At 39.9% G+C, this 17,621-nt stretch overlaps 3 protein-coding genes across 5 annotated transcripts; 1 reads left to right on the top strand and 2 right to left on the bottom strand.

Moving 5' to 3' along the window:
* The first annotated feature begins 318 nt into the window (after window positions 1-318).
* On the top strand, window positions 319-4,828 carry eif2b1 (eukaryotic translation initiation factor 2B, subunit 1 alpha). 2 transcript variants are annotated; one of them, XM_026173055.1, is made up of 10 exons: window positions 319-360; window positions 865-897; window positions 985-1,086; window positions 1,415-1,551; window positions 2,551-2,667; window positions 2,764-2,876; window positions 2,967-3,035; window positions 3,129-3,204; window positions 4,421-4,546; window positions 4,630-4,828. In XM_026173055.1, the coding sequence occupies exons 1-10, from the start codon at window positions 336-338 to the stop codon at window positions 4,783-4,785; spliced, it is 954 nt and encodes a 317-aa protein (XP_026028840.1). In that variant the 5' UTR covers window positions 319-335; the 3' UTR covers window positions 4,786-4,828. The 2 variants fall into 2 exon arrangements, with proteins under 2 accessions (XP_026028840.1, XP_026028841.1); XM_026173056.1 differs by lacking the exon at window positions 319-360 and adding an exon at window positions 577-646.
* On the bottom strand, window positions 4,825-11,040 carry ddx55 (DEAD (Asp-Glu-Ala-Asp) box polypeptide 55). Its single transcript, XM_026173054.1, has 14 exons — window positions 10,779-11,040; window positions 10,647-10,697; window positions 9,899-9,985; window positions 9,539-9,630; window positions 8,677-8,739; window positions 8,260-8,409; window positions 7,655-7,847; window positions 7,497-7,579; window positions 7,185-7,316; window positions 7,001-7,093; window positions 6,795-6,909; window positions 5,537-5,705; window positions 5,135-5,421; window positions 4,825-5,057 (listed from the first exon to the last, which is right to left on the bottom strand). Exons 1-14 carry the CDS (start codon window positions 10,884-10,886, stop codon window positions 4,908-4,910), a joined length of 1,773 nt encoding a protein of 590 aa, XP_026028839.1. The 5' UTR covers window positions 10,887-11,040; the 3' UTR covers window positions 4,825-4,907.
* Window positions 11,041-12,865: 1,825 nt separating this feature from the next.
* On the bottom strand, window positions 12,866-16,193 carry tmed2 (transmembrane p24 trafficking protein 2). 2 transcript variants are annotated; one of them, XM_026173057.1, is made up of 5 exons: window positions 15,791-16,193; window positions 15,076-15,268; window positions 14,927-14,944; window positions 14,447-14,554; window positions 12,866-14,357 (listed from the first exon to the last, which is right to left on the bottom strand). In XM_026173057.1, the coding sequence occupies exons 1-5, from the start codon at window positions 15,968-15,970 to the stop codon at window positions 14,233-14,235; spliced, it is 624 nt and encodes a 207-aa protein (XP_026028842.1). In that variant the 5' UTR covers window positions 15,971-16,193; the 3' UTR covers window positions 12,866-14,232. The 2 variants fall into 2 exon arrangements, with proteins under 2 accessions (XP_026028842.1, XP_026028843.1); XM_026173058.1 differs by lacking the exon at window positions 14,927-14,944 and having other exon boundaries at window positions 15,791-16,192.
* Window positions 16,194-17,621: the final 1,428 nt, after the last annotated feature.

Below are 17,621 nucleotides of genomic sequence, written 5' to 3'. Positions count from 1 at the left end.
CAGTATACTTAATTTCATAAATGGCCCGTAATATTGCTGTGTAGTTCAATTAAGGTACATCATTATTATAAATGTCATTATATCATAACTGCTGGTATGAAGACATATTTCATAATAATTTCATAATAAACGTTGTTTTATGCTCTTGTACCTCTTTATACCCACTGTGCCCAGAGCACACTAAGAAACACTTATATGTCCTTTAAGTTACATTACAGAATGGAATAAGCAACTTATTAAATGTCTGTGCTGTACTGTTCATTAACATGGATGGACCTGACACCAATAAAAAGTTCAAATGGTTCCTCACCAGTTGTTTTGTCTCTGACTCTCGTATGGTCCGGTTGTCTCTCGTTATAGGTAAGTGAATATCTTTGAGGTTTTAATAGACAATTCTATCTCTCTGTTGTTGCTTTATGGTCATTTCACTCACTTTGTGGAGATTCTGCATTACTATATTACTATTTTACAATCTTTGCTGTTATTTTGTGGTTTATAAAAACAAACGAAAACAGAAAAAAAAACACATGAACGAATTAAAGTCACATTTCCAACTTCACGTGAACGGCACGGCGTCTGGGAGACGTTTTTGTCTACGTCATTACTCTGCGACACGTCAACCTGCCTTCTGCAGGATGAGCTAATGGTGTGTAAGTTGGAAATAGTGACAGGAGCAACTTTTAGACAGAGTTCAGCGGGGTTTTGCTGCCATTCAGAGTGGGGCTGACTTAAAACAATATTTCAAGCGCTGTGAATATTTTCGTTTGAAAGAAAGAGACAGTGAGCGGAGTCAGCCGCTCTGGCATGTGTTAGAAAGAGCGCACTGACTGAAACCTGTAGAAATCTTCTGTGGTTATCTTTTAGGCGCTGTTGTTGCTTTCAGGATGAACAACGAAGGTAAATTACTCTATTTTAAAAATAATTTTCTGCTTTTTGTGTTAGAAATATTAACTGGATATCTCTGTGCCTCTATCTCTGGGACAGAGTTGGTGGAGTATTTCAGGGATCAGATGAAGAAAGACCCGGACATGGCCTCTGCTGTTGCTGCTATCCGCACTTTGCTTGAATTCCTAAAGAGAGATAAAGGTTAGTGTTAAGCCCTTGGTGTTAATATAGACACCTCTCGGCTTTTCTTATTCTCGCTTGGATGTGGAGAAGAAGACGTGAAATTTAGCCTTTTTGTGTTTTCTCAATTTGTAAATAGTGTTTTTTGTCGTTTCTCTGCGATAATCATGTGGGCCAAGATCTGAAAACAGCATCTAGAGTGCTTTAAAAAGTTACTGAAGCCCACATGTCAAGTACAGTTTTAATAAGAATTATTATTTTTCTACCATAAATGAAATAAAGATTTCACAGATTTGAAAGAGCACTGTAAGGAACTACTAGGATGACAAAGCTGTCTCTCCCCCTTCAGGTGAAACAATCCTGGGCCTGAGGGAGAGCCTGACGTCAGCCACAGACTGCCTTACAGGAGTGGACTCCTCTGTGGCTGTCTCCTCGGGAGGGGAGCTCTTCTTGCGCTTCATAAGCCTCACATCTCTGGAGCACCAGGTGAGTGAAGACAGTTTGGCGTTGGACATTCAAACATTGAACAAGATTAAGCGTGAATAACTTGAGTGAAATCATCAGAGCACTACCAGATCTGTTGTACGTTATCGAGTCAGACCTTATGGATGCTGTGCAAGTGCTACTGTTCTTGAAAGAACTTTATTAAAAGAGACACTGCAATTCTACAGCAAAATTGTGGTTCATACAGGAGAACAAATATAATCAAAGTAAAGAAAAAACTGTTAGGTTTGGAGGTGTCACAATTTGACAAATGAAAGTAGTTGTGACTATTTTTCATACTTTTTTGCAGTCGATGCCTGGTTGAAGCCTGGAACTTACAGACATCACCAAAGAATGTGTTTCCTCCTTCATGACATTTGCCAGGCCATTACTGCATCTGTCTTTAGTTACTGTTTGTTTATGGGTCTGTATTTTGTTTTGTCTTCAGTGAGTGAAACACAGTTTGATCGGGTTAAGATAACGTGATTGAACCAACAGCTTCAGGATATTCCATTTCCTGACCATCAAAAACTCCAGCGCTACTTTTAGAGTGTGTTTTGGGTCACTGTGGGACTTTGCTGGATGTGGCTGTTTTTTGCTGTAAGCAGAAATTGTAGCTCTGCATACCTCAGTATAGATTCAGCTCTGTTTTTCACATCACTAATAAAAATTTGTGACCTAGGGACACTGGAAGCCAAGCTCACTAGGGACCCCTCCCGTTATGCTGCTTCCACCATGTTTTATTGAGCCTTTTATTTGTCGTCCTTGGCAGTTTTGAAATGTCATTCTCCTTCCCAAAAAGGAATCCAAATCAAAGAAGTTCTAGCACACATTGTAGATGCACAAATGCAAGATTTTAGAAAAAAAAAAAAGACCATTAGAAGGAACTTAGAAATAGCAGTCCTGCTGGAACTGCTATAGAGATTGGCCAGATTTAAAGAGGTTGCATGATCAGACCCGTTATCTTAATCCAAGGCAGATGGTAACATTTATTCTTTTCAGGACCTGTCTCGCTGTAAGAAGGTGATGGAGGAGAGAGGAGAACTATTTTTAGAGAAGATCTCCATGTCAAGGACCAAGGTTGCCAAGCTCTGTCACACCTTTATCAAAGATGGCGCTGTAAGTATGGAACACAACCTAATTCTTGCTCTGTACAGGGAAAAGGTTCAGTGATGCATTTTTTTTTATTTTTGTTTTTCTCCCTGTCTCTCTCAGAAAATCCTGACTCACTCCTACTCCAGAGTTGTCCTCAGGGTGCTGGAAAAAGCTGCAGCTGAGAAGAAACGATTCTCTGTCTATGTGACTGAATCACAGCCTGATGCAGCTGGGTGAGGGAGCAGTCTATATACTGTACTGTAGTCTTACTCTGAAAGGACACAGGCTCAATAATGTCCTTTTTTTTTTTTTAAATTATTCAGGCAACACATGGCAGAAGCCCTGAGGAAACTCAATGTTCCAGTAACGGTGGTGCTGGACGCAGCTGTGGGGTGGATACAGATGTTAATAACGTCTGATTTTAATGTCATGTCTCTTGTCAATGTCATTTGCATTAGTTTTGTATTTTCTGTCATTCTTTACAGATACGTCTTGGAAAAAGTGGATCTAGTCATCGTTGGTGCTGAGGGAGTTGTGGAGAGTGGTGGGATCATCAATAAGGTGTGTTCCAGTAAAAACTCAGATGCTCTTCAATTGAATCAAATTCAAATCAGTGTTAAAATGCTGGTTATTGCTTCTTCTTTGGGCCTCTCTTGGCCTCCTGTTTTTCTTTACTTGTTTTTGTATTAGTGCTGTCAACTCCAAACCATACGTCACAACATTTTGTAGTCTAGGCAAGCCATAAATGACGCTTTATGATAAACCAAGTGTGTTGAAGGTGATCTGTAGTTACATTTGTAACGTGGTGCATGTCAGGTTACAGCACAGGGTTCTCTGTGTTGTATTCTGATCATTTTATAAATTATTGTCTCCATCAATGTCCCGATAAAGCAGGGTATGCTTTACTGTGTGGCTCTGCTCACTTTTCATATCTTGTTTTAAGACACCAACATGGAGACAATGGAAATGTTTAGTTTGCAGCTTCATAACAGGGCTTCGCTAACCAATGATGCCTCAGTGATATCATGGCAGCTACATCTTTAATATAGAGCAGGGGTATCAAACTGAAATGAGCAGTGGGCCACTGCTGGCACTGTCATCTCATTGGAGGGCCACTTTAGTGTTTGAGTAGAACAAAAAAAACCCAAACAAGCAACAAAACACCCACAGATATTTCTGAAAATGTAGTGTTTTGTTTGTTTGTGTTTTTAAATTTCAAATATTGAATAACAAGGCAAAAAAAAAATGTTTTTCTCACTCTTAACTGAAGCCTTTCAGTGAACTACCAAAAAACAAATTGGTACTTTCTTTCTGACCACACGTGGTAGCAGTTCTGCTATAATTTTGTTCGTATTAAACAAAAAAAATGCAGACATAAGTGTACACATTAGTTTTTGACTGCTAGTGAAAATAGTTTTCTTAACAAATAACTCTAACACAGCCAGCCCTGTTTGTGCTTTCTGCTCATATTGCCTTTGTATTAAATCATTTTTTTGCTTTTTAAAGAACTTAACATTGCACTCAACAACACACAAATCCTCTCTAACAAAAAAGTAACTTCAAGTGCCAAATTGACTTATAATTATTCACCTCAATATATGAGTTTGAGACCGCGATATACAGTCTGTTTAAAACCGTAACTTAATGTTTGCTCGCATGTGTTGTCTTTATGGGACATTTTAAAATTGTGACACGGGTTGCACTCTGTTCACCCTAAAAGTGATAAATGTGACACAGCTTGTGATACAATAATAGACTTTTGTGTTTTGTCTTGCAGATCGGCACTTATCAGATGGCTTTGTGCTCCAAGGCACACAACAAGCCCTTCTACGTCGTGGCAGAGAGTTTCAAATTCGTACGTCTGTACCCGCTCAACCAACAGGACGTGCCAGATAAATTTAAGGTAAAACTGTACAGATTTTCTTTCTCTCCCCCTTATTTTATATTCAGAAGCTTTCCTTACATATCTATTTTGGGGCTCAACAGTACAAAGCAGACACCTTGAAGACTGCAAAGAACCTGTCAGAAGAACATCCAATTATTGATTACACACCTCCCTCCCTCATCACCCTCCTCTTCACTGACCTGGGAGTCCTTACCCCATCTGCAGTCAGCGATGAACTCATCAAACTTTATTTATAACTGCTTCACAATTCTCCAATAAAAACTACCAACAAAAACTAAATGTGTGTCAGAGATTTAATTCAACTCCGGTGGATACATCTGAATAGCTGTTATATTGTCCATTGTCTTCTTCCAAACTGTTACGGTTCTTCTGTTTTGTGTTTCGACTTTGCTCCACTTGTTATCTGTTGCTCAAAGTCCTCCTCACTGATTTGGCCTTTCTTTAGTTTCTTGAGGAGACGAGTGTCATCTAAAAGCTCTTTCAGGTCTTCATCATCCACATCAGAATCCTGCAAAAACACAAAAGTTAAAACTGTAGTCATCAGATGTCTTTAATTAAACATTAATGATGAATGAACGGAAATACCTCGTTGTGCTTTCTCTTGGCTGCCATCTTTTGCCTGCGTTCCTTCTTGCCCTTCTGTTTAGACCAGGCCTTATTCTTTATAAAGTTCTTTTTAGGAAAGGGAGTCTTATCTTTGAGCTCAGCCAGTGCTTTCTGTCTCTGCTTCTCCCTGTTCTTGTCTTTGTAACGGATGGTGTCTGTGTCCACTGTCGTCTCAATGAAATCAGGAAACTTTTTGTCCCTCAGTTCAGGCATCCTGGGCAGGCGAAGAAGTGCAAAGCCATGTGCCAAGCAGCCAAAATCCAGATCTAGACATCGAAAATGTGACACATTACATTTGTCTGTTTGTGGATACAACAAATTTGTATTTGAATAATATTTAGGATGCTCTACACATGTGCTTGCTGTTTTGTTTTTTTTAACCTTTGGTCCTGAAGATGAGGCTACATTCATGTTTGGCGTAGGCCTGGACGTATGAGACAAATGCTTTCATCCCTCTTTCGAACATGGCCCGGTCCTCCAGAGCCATGGCCTTCACTTTTGGCAGAACATCCACCACGTCTTTTATTGGGGACATCCTCTGGAGTGGACACTGGGGAGTAGATGAACAAGATGAGATTTTGCAGGTTCCATATTGTGCACCTTATAATTTTCTGAAGAATTTAGCTGTGAATGGAAAATATTTCCAAGAATTTCCTTTGCAATTTGATGGAAATTATTACTTGAAATTTTTTTTAAAAAAGTAAGCGTGACTACAGTTGAATATATTGTGAAGGACAAGCTGACAGAAACCAAAACATGCAAAAATGTGTACTTTTAGAAATCCTGTGGTAAATATTATCAACAGCAAATTTATTTCTGTTTTTCTCCTTTTTGGTTGCAAGCAATTTTAAAATAATTCTGAGCTTTCATATAAATATAATCCTAGTAAACTTAAACCTTGTACTTGGGTTGGATTTTTAAAGGTGTGGGACATTACTTGCCTACAGATCATTTAACACTACTGAGCATGCAGGTGAAAGGGGGCTTACATTTTCTTAAATGTTGGTTAAAGACCTTCATTTAAAAAACACATTGCTTTTTACAACTGAACAAATTACAAATATGCAACAGTAATCCAATGAAGGAGCTGTGATACTGAGGTTGTTTACTTCCATAGTCCTCATGATCATGTGATCACCTAACCCGACTGCTGATGTCCTGAGTAAATGGTAAATGGCCTGCATTTGTATAGCGCTTTTCTAGTCCGTAAGGACCCCAAAGCGCTTCACACTACATTCAGTCATTCAGTCATTCACCCATTCACACACACATTCACACACTGGCGATGGCAAGCTACATTGTAGCCACAGCTGCCCTGGGGCGCACTGACAGAGGCGAGGCTGCCGGACACTGGCGCCACCGGGCCCTCTGACCACCACCAGTAGGCAAACACGGGGTTAGTATCTTGCCCAAGGATATTTGCCATGCAGCCAGGATGCAGCCTGGGATCGAACCACCGACCTTCTGATTAGTGGATGACCTGCTCTGCCACCTGAGCTACAGCCACCCCAGTAAGTGAACCATACAAGTAAAGAGGTCTCAAGTATGCTGAACTAGCACAGACTCTCGGTTAGGAGCAACCAGAGCAGAGAGGTGGTGTGAAAAGTTACTGATCACTTTCAGTTTCTGCTGAACTCACCTTCTGATTGATGGACAGGAAGTTAACATAGGTTTCCTCCATTGGAAGCAGGAAGACGAGAGCATTGCCATAATTACCGATTCTTGCTGTTCGCCCACATCGATGTACAAAGGCACTGAGTCAGACCAAATAAATAAATAAAATGCAAAAACAAGAGGTGCATACAGTGACCAAAAGATCCAGTTATGTAGTTAGTACTGACTCACCTGGCACTGCTGGGAGGATCATACTGCAGCACCCAGTTAACATCAGGGATATCGATGCCTCTGGCCATCACGTCCGTGCACACCAAGATCCCACTGCATGACACACAAGCAAAAAAATGATGTACAAATCCCCCCCCCAAAACAGCCATATTTTCTGTATCTGTACACACAAACTGAATTTTACCTTTTTAGTTTCCGAAAGTCAGCAAAGATACTGTTGCGTTTATGTTTCATCTTGCCGTGGATGCAGTGGATGGTGACCTTTTTGACCAACGTCTCTAGAGCTCGACCGTAATACTCCACACAAGCACAGGTACTGAAGACGAGATGACAAGGAATCGTGTCATAACAGACCTAATCGGACATGTCACGGAGAAAAACATTTTCCAATAAAAGAAACTGTTGTCATGACAATGAGTTTGCAGTCCAGTGGTTCACACAACACACGAGCAAAGTTGAAAGCTACCAAGTTTTTTTGTGTACCGCTTTAACTTACCTAAAGAAGACCAGAAGCTTCTCATGCTTGTGCTGCCTCAGGAAAGCCACCAGGTTGTTGAACTTGTCCTCTGCTCTACAAATCTGAAATAAAAGCATGAGATTTTTTTTGTGTCATTGCTACACTTTTCTACATTAATGAATAAATAATTGTCTCACAGTGTAGTAGTTGGACAGCCTGGAAGGGGTTTTCTGGGCGGTGGCAGCAGGGGCCAGGCCTTTCTCTTTGACGGTGATCCGTACGGGGTTGCGGAGGCCAGCCCTCACCAGCTTCTCCAGCTCCTGGGTCTGAGTGGCTGAAAACAAGCCTGTACGTCTCTGCTTAGGCAGGTAACCTAAGATGGTGTTTAGACTGGATACACAAATACAGACTATTACCCATAACGAGTTAAAACGCACTACAAAATTCAAACACACAAAGTATTTGGATAGTTCTTATTGTCGTGCTCTGTGCTTTAACATTAGACTTCACCAGCAGTGACGCACAAAAAATTGCAGTTCCTCTAACAGTCACTAGACCTTTTTTCAAAACTGAGTCAATTCCCATAGACTCACATGTTAAAATGTCCAACTTTAAAGCATTAAAAAGCAAAGTCCTTTTGACTATTTTGGCAAGTGAAATTCTATCCATCAAGTGAAATTCTATTCATTTTGTGGGCTCCATGTTTCATATGCATTTGAGTAGCTTTCTGAAGAGGTGCTATAGGCCTCAGGATAATTTCTTCTGGCATTGAAAACAATAAATGTTAAGAGTTTTTCCATACCTAGCCTCAAATCCCATGTCAAGCAGCCTGTCGGCCTCATCTAGAACCAGCACATCCAGGCTTTTAACTGAGCTGGCCAAGTCCAGACCATCAGACTTTCTCCTGAACATATCTTCGAGGCGTCCCGGTGTCGCAATCACAATGTTTGCTCTGAGACACAGATGCACAAATTCAAGCGGTTTGGATGTTTTTAATATGATTCTGTGATGGATAGCACAGGAGTTTTTGATATAATACTCCTGGGTCCATTGATATGAAGAGCCATTCAGAAAAACTAATTTCATTAACACAGCCCAATTTTTACTTCTTAACAGAACAAGATTGTGGATCATTGTGCTTATAATGGATATATTTCAGTCCAGCTGAAAAACTCTGCTAGTTGTGTGTTAGTGGAAAGGCCCTCAGATCATCGCATACCCTTTATCCTTGAACTTCTCCACATCCTCTGCTGGGTTACTGCCACCGATAAGTAAAATCTGCCTGAAAAACACCAAGTGGGAAAACATGAAAGACTTCTCTGATCATTAATGAAGTAGAGGTTTATACAACCGGTTACTATTTCAGTCACAGTTCAGTTAAAATAATAATTATGTTTTTCAAGGGGTTTTACTTGTATTTTGTGGGTGACATAGGTTCACATTAATAACATGATCAGTGATGCACTGCTATTTGTTTAAGGAGCAGAGTGGCAACTTTACCTATTACACATTGTATATCCTCTGTCTGCACACATTCATCAGTTTTATATTTCTTTCAGTAACTGTGACAGTACCACAGTAACTGTGTCACATATGTAAATGGGCACATCGCCATGGTCTTTTCCTGTCTGCTATATAATGCCAGGTATTTATTAAAGCCAGTATTATATACTGGGATAATTTCGACATTAATCTAAAACACTTTCATTCTTAGATTATGATGATGACGACATTTGACAACCTCTGACACCTCAGTATATATCAATAATGAATTAACGGCCATTAGAATAGTTTCCAGTTTTATCCAAGGATAGCTGTAGAGGCAGAGGCCACCCTCACCAACTTCGGACTTTTCTAACCACACTCTTAAAGGCAGATTTTTTCACCATACGAGCACATCACAAATTTCCATCCACTATTTGCTCTTTCTGACATATGGAGTGCAACCAAACATGTTCACTTTCACACTTTTTTTTTTACCATTACACTTCATTTAAATAGGCTTTAAGAATTTTTCATCTTATTAACTAAGGGGTTTGTATTATATACAACACCCCTTTCACACTGTATCTTCTACTTACTTGAACTGTGGAAACTTCTCAATAAACTGCTCCATCACTTCACTGATCTGTACGGCCAGTTCTCTTGTGGGAGTGATCACAAGGGCACCAACCTGCAAAAGACATTATTTGGGGCTTAACAAAGTGTCCAAATCATATTGTTGAGGCTTTGTATATTTCACAGATTATCTGTAAAATATCAAGAACTATCATAACTCAGAGTTCAGCTGTTCAGGATCAAGGAGGTATTAAACTCTATAACAATATCACAAAAAAGAACAAAAGCTCATTTTAATTACTTCACACCCTGCTAGTCATCCTATTGTTTTTTTTTTTTTAAACTGGGGTTAAATGCCATCTTTGCTTCGCTTTCAATCTTACCTGCATCTTCTTTAGCTTCTCTTCCCGCTTCAGGAGGAGTTCTATAATAGGAATGACAAAAGCCAGCGTCTTTCCACTCCCAGTCACCTGCAATCAAATGACACTCAGTGAGCTACAAGAGGCTGCTGCGATAACTCACAGGACAACCACTCTCTACACGTGTGCTGAGCAGATAACCTTGCGGCAGACGGGGGTGTCAGGTTGAGGTGGTTACATCACCTCTGAGATTCTGGAAGCTTATTTCTGCGTTTACTTTCAGGCAGCATCAAAAACCCATATTTAAAATTATTGATGATAAATGAGGTTTTTGAAAAAGTTCACATTCTTAAGGTAAAATAGCATGATTTATTATAACATACATTGAAAATACAACAACCAGCGGATATGTCTGGGGGTCCACTTTTCCAGATTGGGTGAATTTTATATGGAATGACCCTGTCAAGACAATTTTTCCTGTCCAGTTAAATTCAAATGTCAGTACTTGCAGTGGTGGTTAATCGGTATAATGTATACTGTGCACATGGATGGTCACCACGTTTGTCAGCCCGGGAACACACTGGCGACCTGTCCAGTGTGTGCCCTGTCTGCAGCCCTGGGACAGCTGGGAGAGGATCCAGACACCCGTGACACTGAATGGCTGGCTGGCTGGATGTGCGGGTGGATGGGAGGATGTTTACCATAACTCTGAAACATCTGCAATAATAAAATTCAGTGATCTTTATTTTTAATGGTTAAATGGCGCACTTACCGCCTCGGCAGCCACATCCTTGTTACTCATGAACAGCGGGATACAGGCAGACTAGAAGGGAAAATTCCAACAGATCAGATTTAGTGTTTACTGAGGAGAGGTGTGAGCCACGGGCTGAAAGTGTTCACTGACCTGTACAGGTGTCATGTGTGTGAATTTCAGTTCATCGAGCGTTTGCAAAATCTTCTCGTTGAGTTTAACTGGTAATCTGTCCCACGTCCCGTCTGTTGTATTATCCATGCTGGAAACCAAACATTCAGCAGAGCTCGAAGCTAAAGTCGTTCACAGTGGGTCTGCTACAGTCGCACTCCACGCTGTTCCTGTTTCCGGGTCCGCTGCTGTTTACACGCCGGGTGGGAACAGAAGCTCTCCAAACTGCATGGTTCCCAGTGACTGTACACAAGATAAATAAAACCTTCCTGCAGTTGCTGGTCGTTCTCCTGAACAATGCAATTGTCATTATGATTTAGGATTGTTTTGCCACAGATTCTGGGCACCCTGCAATAGTGGTGTTTTGCCATGGCAAGCGAGAGCTAACAAAATCTAAAAACAGATATCTATAAAAATGTACCAAAGTGAAAGCTGCAAGATGCATACTCCACCAGCACTTTTAACATCTCTGGAAAATCACCTGGTTCACCAAATGTACATTTTTACATTACATACATTTTTCATTCATTTTTATCCTCCTGTAGATGCTTACAGTTAACTATGTCACAGTCCTCAATCTTTTTAATTCATCTGCTTTTAAATATACTTAAAAAAAATCAATATGTAGTGTTTCTGATGGGAAAGCTGTTGTGTTCCTCACAGGACAGCCACCACAGACATCTGAGTAGGATCCATTAGTGGATAATAAAGTACTTAAATGGAGTTTAATCTTAAACATCTGCAGCAGCAGCTTGGCAGCAGTCAGGTGTTTTCATATTATATTATTGGTACTTTTGTTAAAGTACTTTTTTCTCTAAACAGTTCATGTGGAAACACTTTAGAAAACTAAAGCTTTTCTGGCTTCCTCTCTGGACACAGTTGCTTTAGTTTCTTCTGCCAGAGATTCTCCTGTTTTCTGGCCGCAGAGGTGCTCTCAGAGCCACAGACTGACATCTTATTCTTTCAAGCTAAGATAACACAATTTAAATCTGCTACCATCAGTCCTGTTCCAAAGACCTCAGCAGCATTCATGCCTGAATGACCATCACCTAATAACTCCTATAGTTATGAAGTGCTTTGAGTGGATTGTCATGGACAAAATAAACAGGACTGAGTTCCTGCCCCTCTACTTTGGAGGAGCTGCTGTAGAGGTTATCACCAGTTTCAAGTAAATGGGGATTCAAATAAAATACGTTGTCATCTGGAAAACTATCTTTACTTACCTAGGATACTTGAGCAGGCTGACCTCTGTATTGTAGCATTTTCATCATGGCTCAGGTGCAGACAGAAAGGCAATGCACTGACCAAGTACCACACAGAAGGTCATTGGCAGCAGCCTTCTATTCACTAAAGACATCAATGCTAGCAGATGCAGGAATCTTCTCACCCTGCTCATTAATGAAGCAGAAAGGAGGATGTGCAGCATCATAGCACCAATCATATATCCACACATCAGGGACACATCATAATACATTACACATGACAATTTCTTATATACTGTAATTCCTAAAGTTTATATTTATATTCATACCAGCCCTCTCTTGCACTCTAAAGCTTAAAGCTTGTAAAGGAAATTTACATCCTAACAGGAAATTCCTTTAATGCCTACACTGCAACCTTCCATGCCATTCCAAGTCCTTGTGGTATGTGTCCACCCGACGTGTGGTTACATTTCTCAGGAAGTGCATATCAAGTTATGTAGAAGGCTAGGACATACTGCTATAAAGAGGCTCTGGTTATGGTGCAAGTTATGATGTAGAGCTTACGCGTAAGTATAATTCTCATGTAAAACCCATTGGATATTAATGTGAATTATTTATATGCATTTTTTCCTCTAAATTTAGATTGGATTGCCTAATTTGTATTACTCATTTTAAGTTAAGTTGATACAGTGTTGCCTCACTAGTCCTTATGTTCTGGGATAATAAACCTCTTAAAATCTTGAAAAAAATATAGGAGCAGCTGTGTTCCAAGGAATATTTTAATGTAATTGGTGCAATTACACCTGTTGACAAGTCCCTTCTCTCTAATCATAATGAAACATCACACCCATTTATAAAGACATCAAAAATAATTGTACAGAATTTTGGCTTTATTATGAAACCTGGGGCTTTTTTTTTTACAGACCACACTTCTACATTTGTAAAGATCCATTTAGCTGTTTTCGTTGCACTCACAAAAAGGAGAGACTGTGTACAGAGCAACTTTCCTGCCCGAGCTCACCATAAATTCTTTGAAATACAAATCTGGAGCATATCTAGTGCATGTACCATGGTGTGGCTAAATGGAAACATCTACTGCCTTGGACGTATATACTTGGAAGAAAGACCTCATCCAAACAGCTGTCACAAGCAATGCTCAAGGGGAGGGGGGGGGGGGGGGGCGAATTAACAGTTCAAATTTTATACATATAATTTAAAATCCCCAACCCTAACAAAAATAACTATAGAAGCAACCAAAGAACACAGCAGTCAAGTGTTTAAACCCCCTACCTACCCAACCCACCCAAATCAACATGTAACATGGATTTCAGTATTCCTCTATACTTTGAGAGGCACCCCAAATATTTCAGTTAAAATTCAACCCTGCCTCTGCTTTTTATGATCTTACAGCCAGGCCAAACTTTTTAAAATCCAAGAGTTTGAAAATCATAAATGTTAGTTTATGGCAACACAAAAGACTTCCCTGTCGAATTCTATTTCTGAACTATGTGGGGAGTGAGCCACACAATTTCCCCTGGAAAAGATGTCCACCCACCTGTGCCACAAATCGCTATGAATCAATAGACAGTGTTAGAAGCTGTATAGTTTCCCTTAAAGACCAGCTGCAATGTACATTTTTTCAGATAGCTAGACAAGTTCATCGGGAGTGCAATTTGTGGTTTTTGAGAATTAACACATTGGCAGTATCTGCCAGTCTGACTTGGCTTTGACACCTGAAATCAAACTTTTCCTATCTCAGACACTAAACTAATGCAATGATGTTTTCAGATGTGCCATTTTTATCATTTCAAAACGGTTCCCATTTCAAACTTAATATAGGCAACATTCCACTCTGACGCCACACATACCTGTCCATTCATGTGCAATTTTAAGTCTTTCATTTGACTGCGGACACTGAGCCTTACAGTCATTTGCACAGGAAACAGCTGTACTAACTGTAATTAAACAGATCTGTTAAAAAGAAAAACTAATAAACTGAAATTTATCCCACAATCTTTTGGCCATTCGTTCCAAACATAAATTATATTTATAAAGAAGAAACCAAACAGATAACAAGAGAACAAAACCTCTGAGATCCAATCACATGTAGGCTTTACTCAAAACTGCCACTCTCATTTCCACAGTGTAAATAACTGTCTTGGTGTTGGAGGGGAAAAACAAAACAAAACAAAAAAGTACAGTGGAGGACACAGAGGAGTATCATTTGAATAGCACTACACCACTCGCCGCACTTCGAAAAATCGCTTCAGGTAGTAAATCTGTCCGAGTGTCATTGCCACCAGAACCAGAGCTTCAAAGAATGACCACAGGACCACTCTGCTGTTTGTGTTGTCATTGACTGGATGGAGAAGAAGAGGAGAACAATTATAAAGATTTATTTACACTTATGATTACAATGGTTATTGGACTTAATGTAAAAGCTCTTACTTGCTCTGTGTATCCTCTCACGGACCTCCATGTACTCCTGCTCGTGCTTCACGGCTGTCATGGCAACTGCCAGCTCGTTGATCATCTCCTCCAGCTTGTTTTGGTGGGCTGAAACAAGAGAAAAGTGACTTGTCAGTGATGAGTCACAACACAGTGGTAAGGAACCCTGCTACCCCCATTTGAAAAAGAAAACCCCAAAAACAAACAACAACAAAAACATGCAAGATGTGCATATCCTTTTCACACCTGTGATGCATGTATCTGCCAGTGCTGTCCCATTATCAGAGACATTTATACTTCATACATGTTCTCAACATGTGCAACAAGTCAAATCATTCGCAAACATCACCACGTCTGTCTTATGTATGCTTAATTAGTTTTTACTACAGAAGCAACTCTGGTTAGAGAAGACTGCAGTGCATCACAAGCTCAAAAATTTATTTCACAACAGTAGTTTAGTCAAAGCCTGCTGTGCCCTACCATCCCAGCTGTCACCACCTACGAAGAGGGAAACAGTGAATCCACATAATAAAGTCAAAAAATAAGAAATTAATAAAAGGAACAATCATTTTAAAAGCAACGGGAATAAAAAGAGTTGCGGTTAAACTACATAAATCCCCACTGTGTACCTTCTGTCTCCATATCCTGGCCTTTGGGAGCCTCTCCGATATCAATGGTGAACATGACAATCTTGGGTGTCATGGTTGACATCTTGTTGCTGAAGCAGAACTTGTAGGTTCCATCCATGTGCGCTGCCACCGAGTATTTCCCACTGGACTCTCTGTCCCCTTTGTAAATTTGCTTACCGTCAGGTCCTGTTATCTGGAGATAGAAGAATTTCTGAATAACTGACATTGCTGCATGACTGGAGAATAACATGACGGGCATGATGTGCTTTAGGAAACATATGGCAGAAACTAAGTCAGACTGCAGAAATAGCTAGATTTTCTGCTTAAAACTAGCGAAAATAAACAAATCCTACAACGTCTACAGCGCATTAACTATTCAATAATCAATAATCGTATTAGCTACATAATTAGCAACTTAGAAACAATGCTAATGCTGCACTTCCTATATCATAATGGGTAATTTAATCATCATTATGGAGCAGCTCTTAGCGGGAAACTAAAAAAAGCAACTCTGTAAGATGTAAATTCTAACGTTTTCCATTCAACTGTATGTTAAATCCTTTACACCTGCTTTGCACCCAACTAGTTTTACCAAACGGTACCGGCTAATAGCTAGCATTAGCACAGGCCTTGTGTTGCATTGCATTTTATGATTTACAAGTACATCCTGCCTCGCGTTAGGTGACTCTTTTGCTATCCGAATGAAACATCTCACCTCGACGTCGATGTCCAGGAAGCCTCCTTCGGCCACTTCAAACATGAGGCCCATCTTGGTGCCGGAGTTGACCCGCTCGTAGAAGCACTCCTCGGCATGGGCGTCTATGCTAACGAAGTAACCAGAAGCAGTGGCCGACAGGACGGCCAGCAAGACAACTAGCTCCGACAAGGTAAACATGTTTCAGTGGTTGTGTGGAAAGCGTAAAAATAAATCTGACGGTATAAAAAATTTCCTCGCTACTGTATATCCAGTTTGTGTGAGTGGACTGTTGCAGGAGAGGAGCCGCAACAAGCTCGGCTACTCTGTGCTGCTCTCAGACTGCCACGTACGGGCTTACTGCACGGGTACCTGCGAGGGCCAAACCTCCGAGGATACGTGACACACACTGAAAAGGAAGTGAAAGGCAACTTTTCGTTTTCTCATTTGTTATTGGAAGAAGTCCCTTAAGTCTATGTAAACTTGCCAAAGTCAACCCCGTAAAGACTCCTTATGTGCAACGCGAATACTTAAAGACTCATGTTCTTTAGTTTACTATAATTTGTGTTTTTACACTGAATGTAAATACTTTTATTTATTGATTTATAAAAAAATCAAATCAAAAGAACATAAGTGAAAATGCACTAATTTAATGAGTAAAATACATATGTTTATACAAATATATAATAAGAATATAATAACAAAATATCCTAAACAACAGCACCAAGTCATCTAAGTAATAGTACACGATTATGAAAACAATTGATATCAGTTGACAGCATTTTGCAATAACAACAATAATAATGATAATAGTAATTTATTAATGTTGCATAGCAATTCAAAACTCTACTTGAAGATAATACTGCTTGAAGACACAGTGCATCACTGTAAGACTTTTTTGTAGTGTGGCATGAGTGACAGACTTGAATACTTTTTTGTTAGATTTGTAACTTTATAATATTTTGTATTATTTAATTCAGTTTAGTAAGTTACTGTTCTTACTGTCTTGGAGTGACAGTGACCAAATAATTTCCCCTCAGCTTAATAAAGTATTTTGATTCTTCTCCATTCCTCAGGTTTCCTGTCACTCTACAACATTACATTAAACAGTTTGAACCAAAAGACTGTTTAGCACAACCTCCTGGAACACGTCTCTCCTAGACATCTCTATGCCTTCACAGGTGTGTCATCTGGATAAACTGGGTTTGCACTCTTCATCCTCTTCATTGCTGCCCTCACTTCCTCCTTATTAATCCTCCACTCTTTGTGATTCACTAACTTTTCTCCATCTGTTTTCCTATCGTCCTCATTTTCTGGCATTATCAGCACCTCAAAGTGCTCCTTCCATCATCTTAACACACTCTCTTCTATTGTTAGCACATTTTCATTTCTATGGTTAACCACTCTAACCTGCAGCATATACTTTCCATTTCAATTTCTCTGTTTAGCCAATCAGCAAAAGTCCTTTTCTCCTTCCTTAATTTCTAGCGTCACTTACAACACACTACAATCCTTTTTCTTTGCCACCTCTCTCGTTGCTGTATTCCTAGCCTTCCTGTCTATTTTTTTCATCTCCTAAATATGTCACTCCTTCTTTACTAACCTCTTCATTTCAATAGTTTCTTGTACTTCATCATTTCACCACCAGGTCTGCTTTACCTGGTTGTGTCCAGAGGATACACCAAACACCAGTGTCAGCACTAAAGCTGTACTTTCCCAGTCATCAGGTAACTCTTTCCTTCCACCCAGAGCATGCCTCAACTTCTTCCTGAACTCTGTGCAACATTCTTCTTTCTTCAACTTCTTTCACTTACTCCTTGCCTCTGCCTTCACTCGCTTCCTCTTCTTAATG

This window comes from Astatotilapia calliptera, chromosome 7, assembly GCF_900246225.1.
Source record: "Astatotilapia calliptera chromosome 7, fAstCal1.2, whole genome shotgun sequence".
In the NCBI taxonomy this organism is placed as follows: domain Eukaryota; kingdom Metazoa; phylum Chordata; class Actinopteri; order Cichliformes; family Cichlidae; genus Astatotilapia; species Astatotilapia calliptera.
Note: the sequence above shows the minus strand (reverse complement) of the source record. Positions and strands in the feature narration are given on the sequence as shown.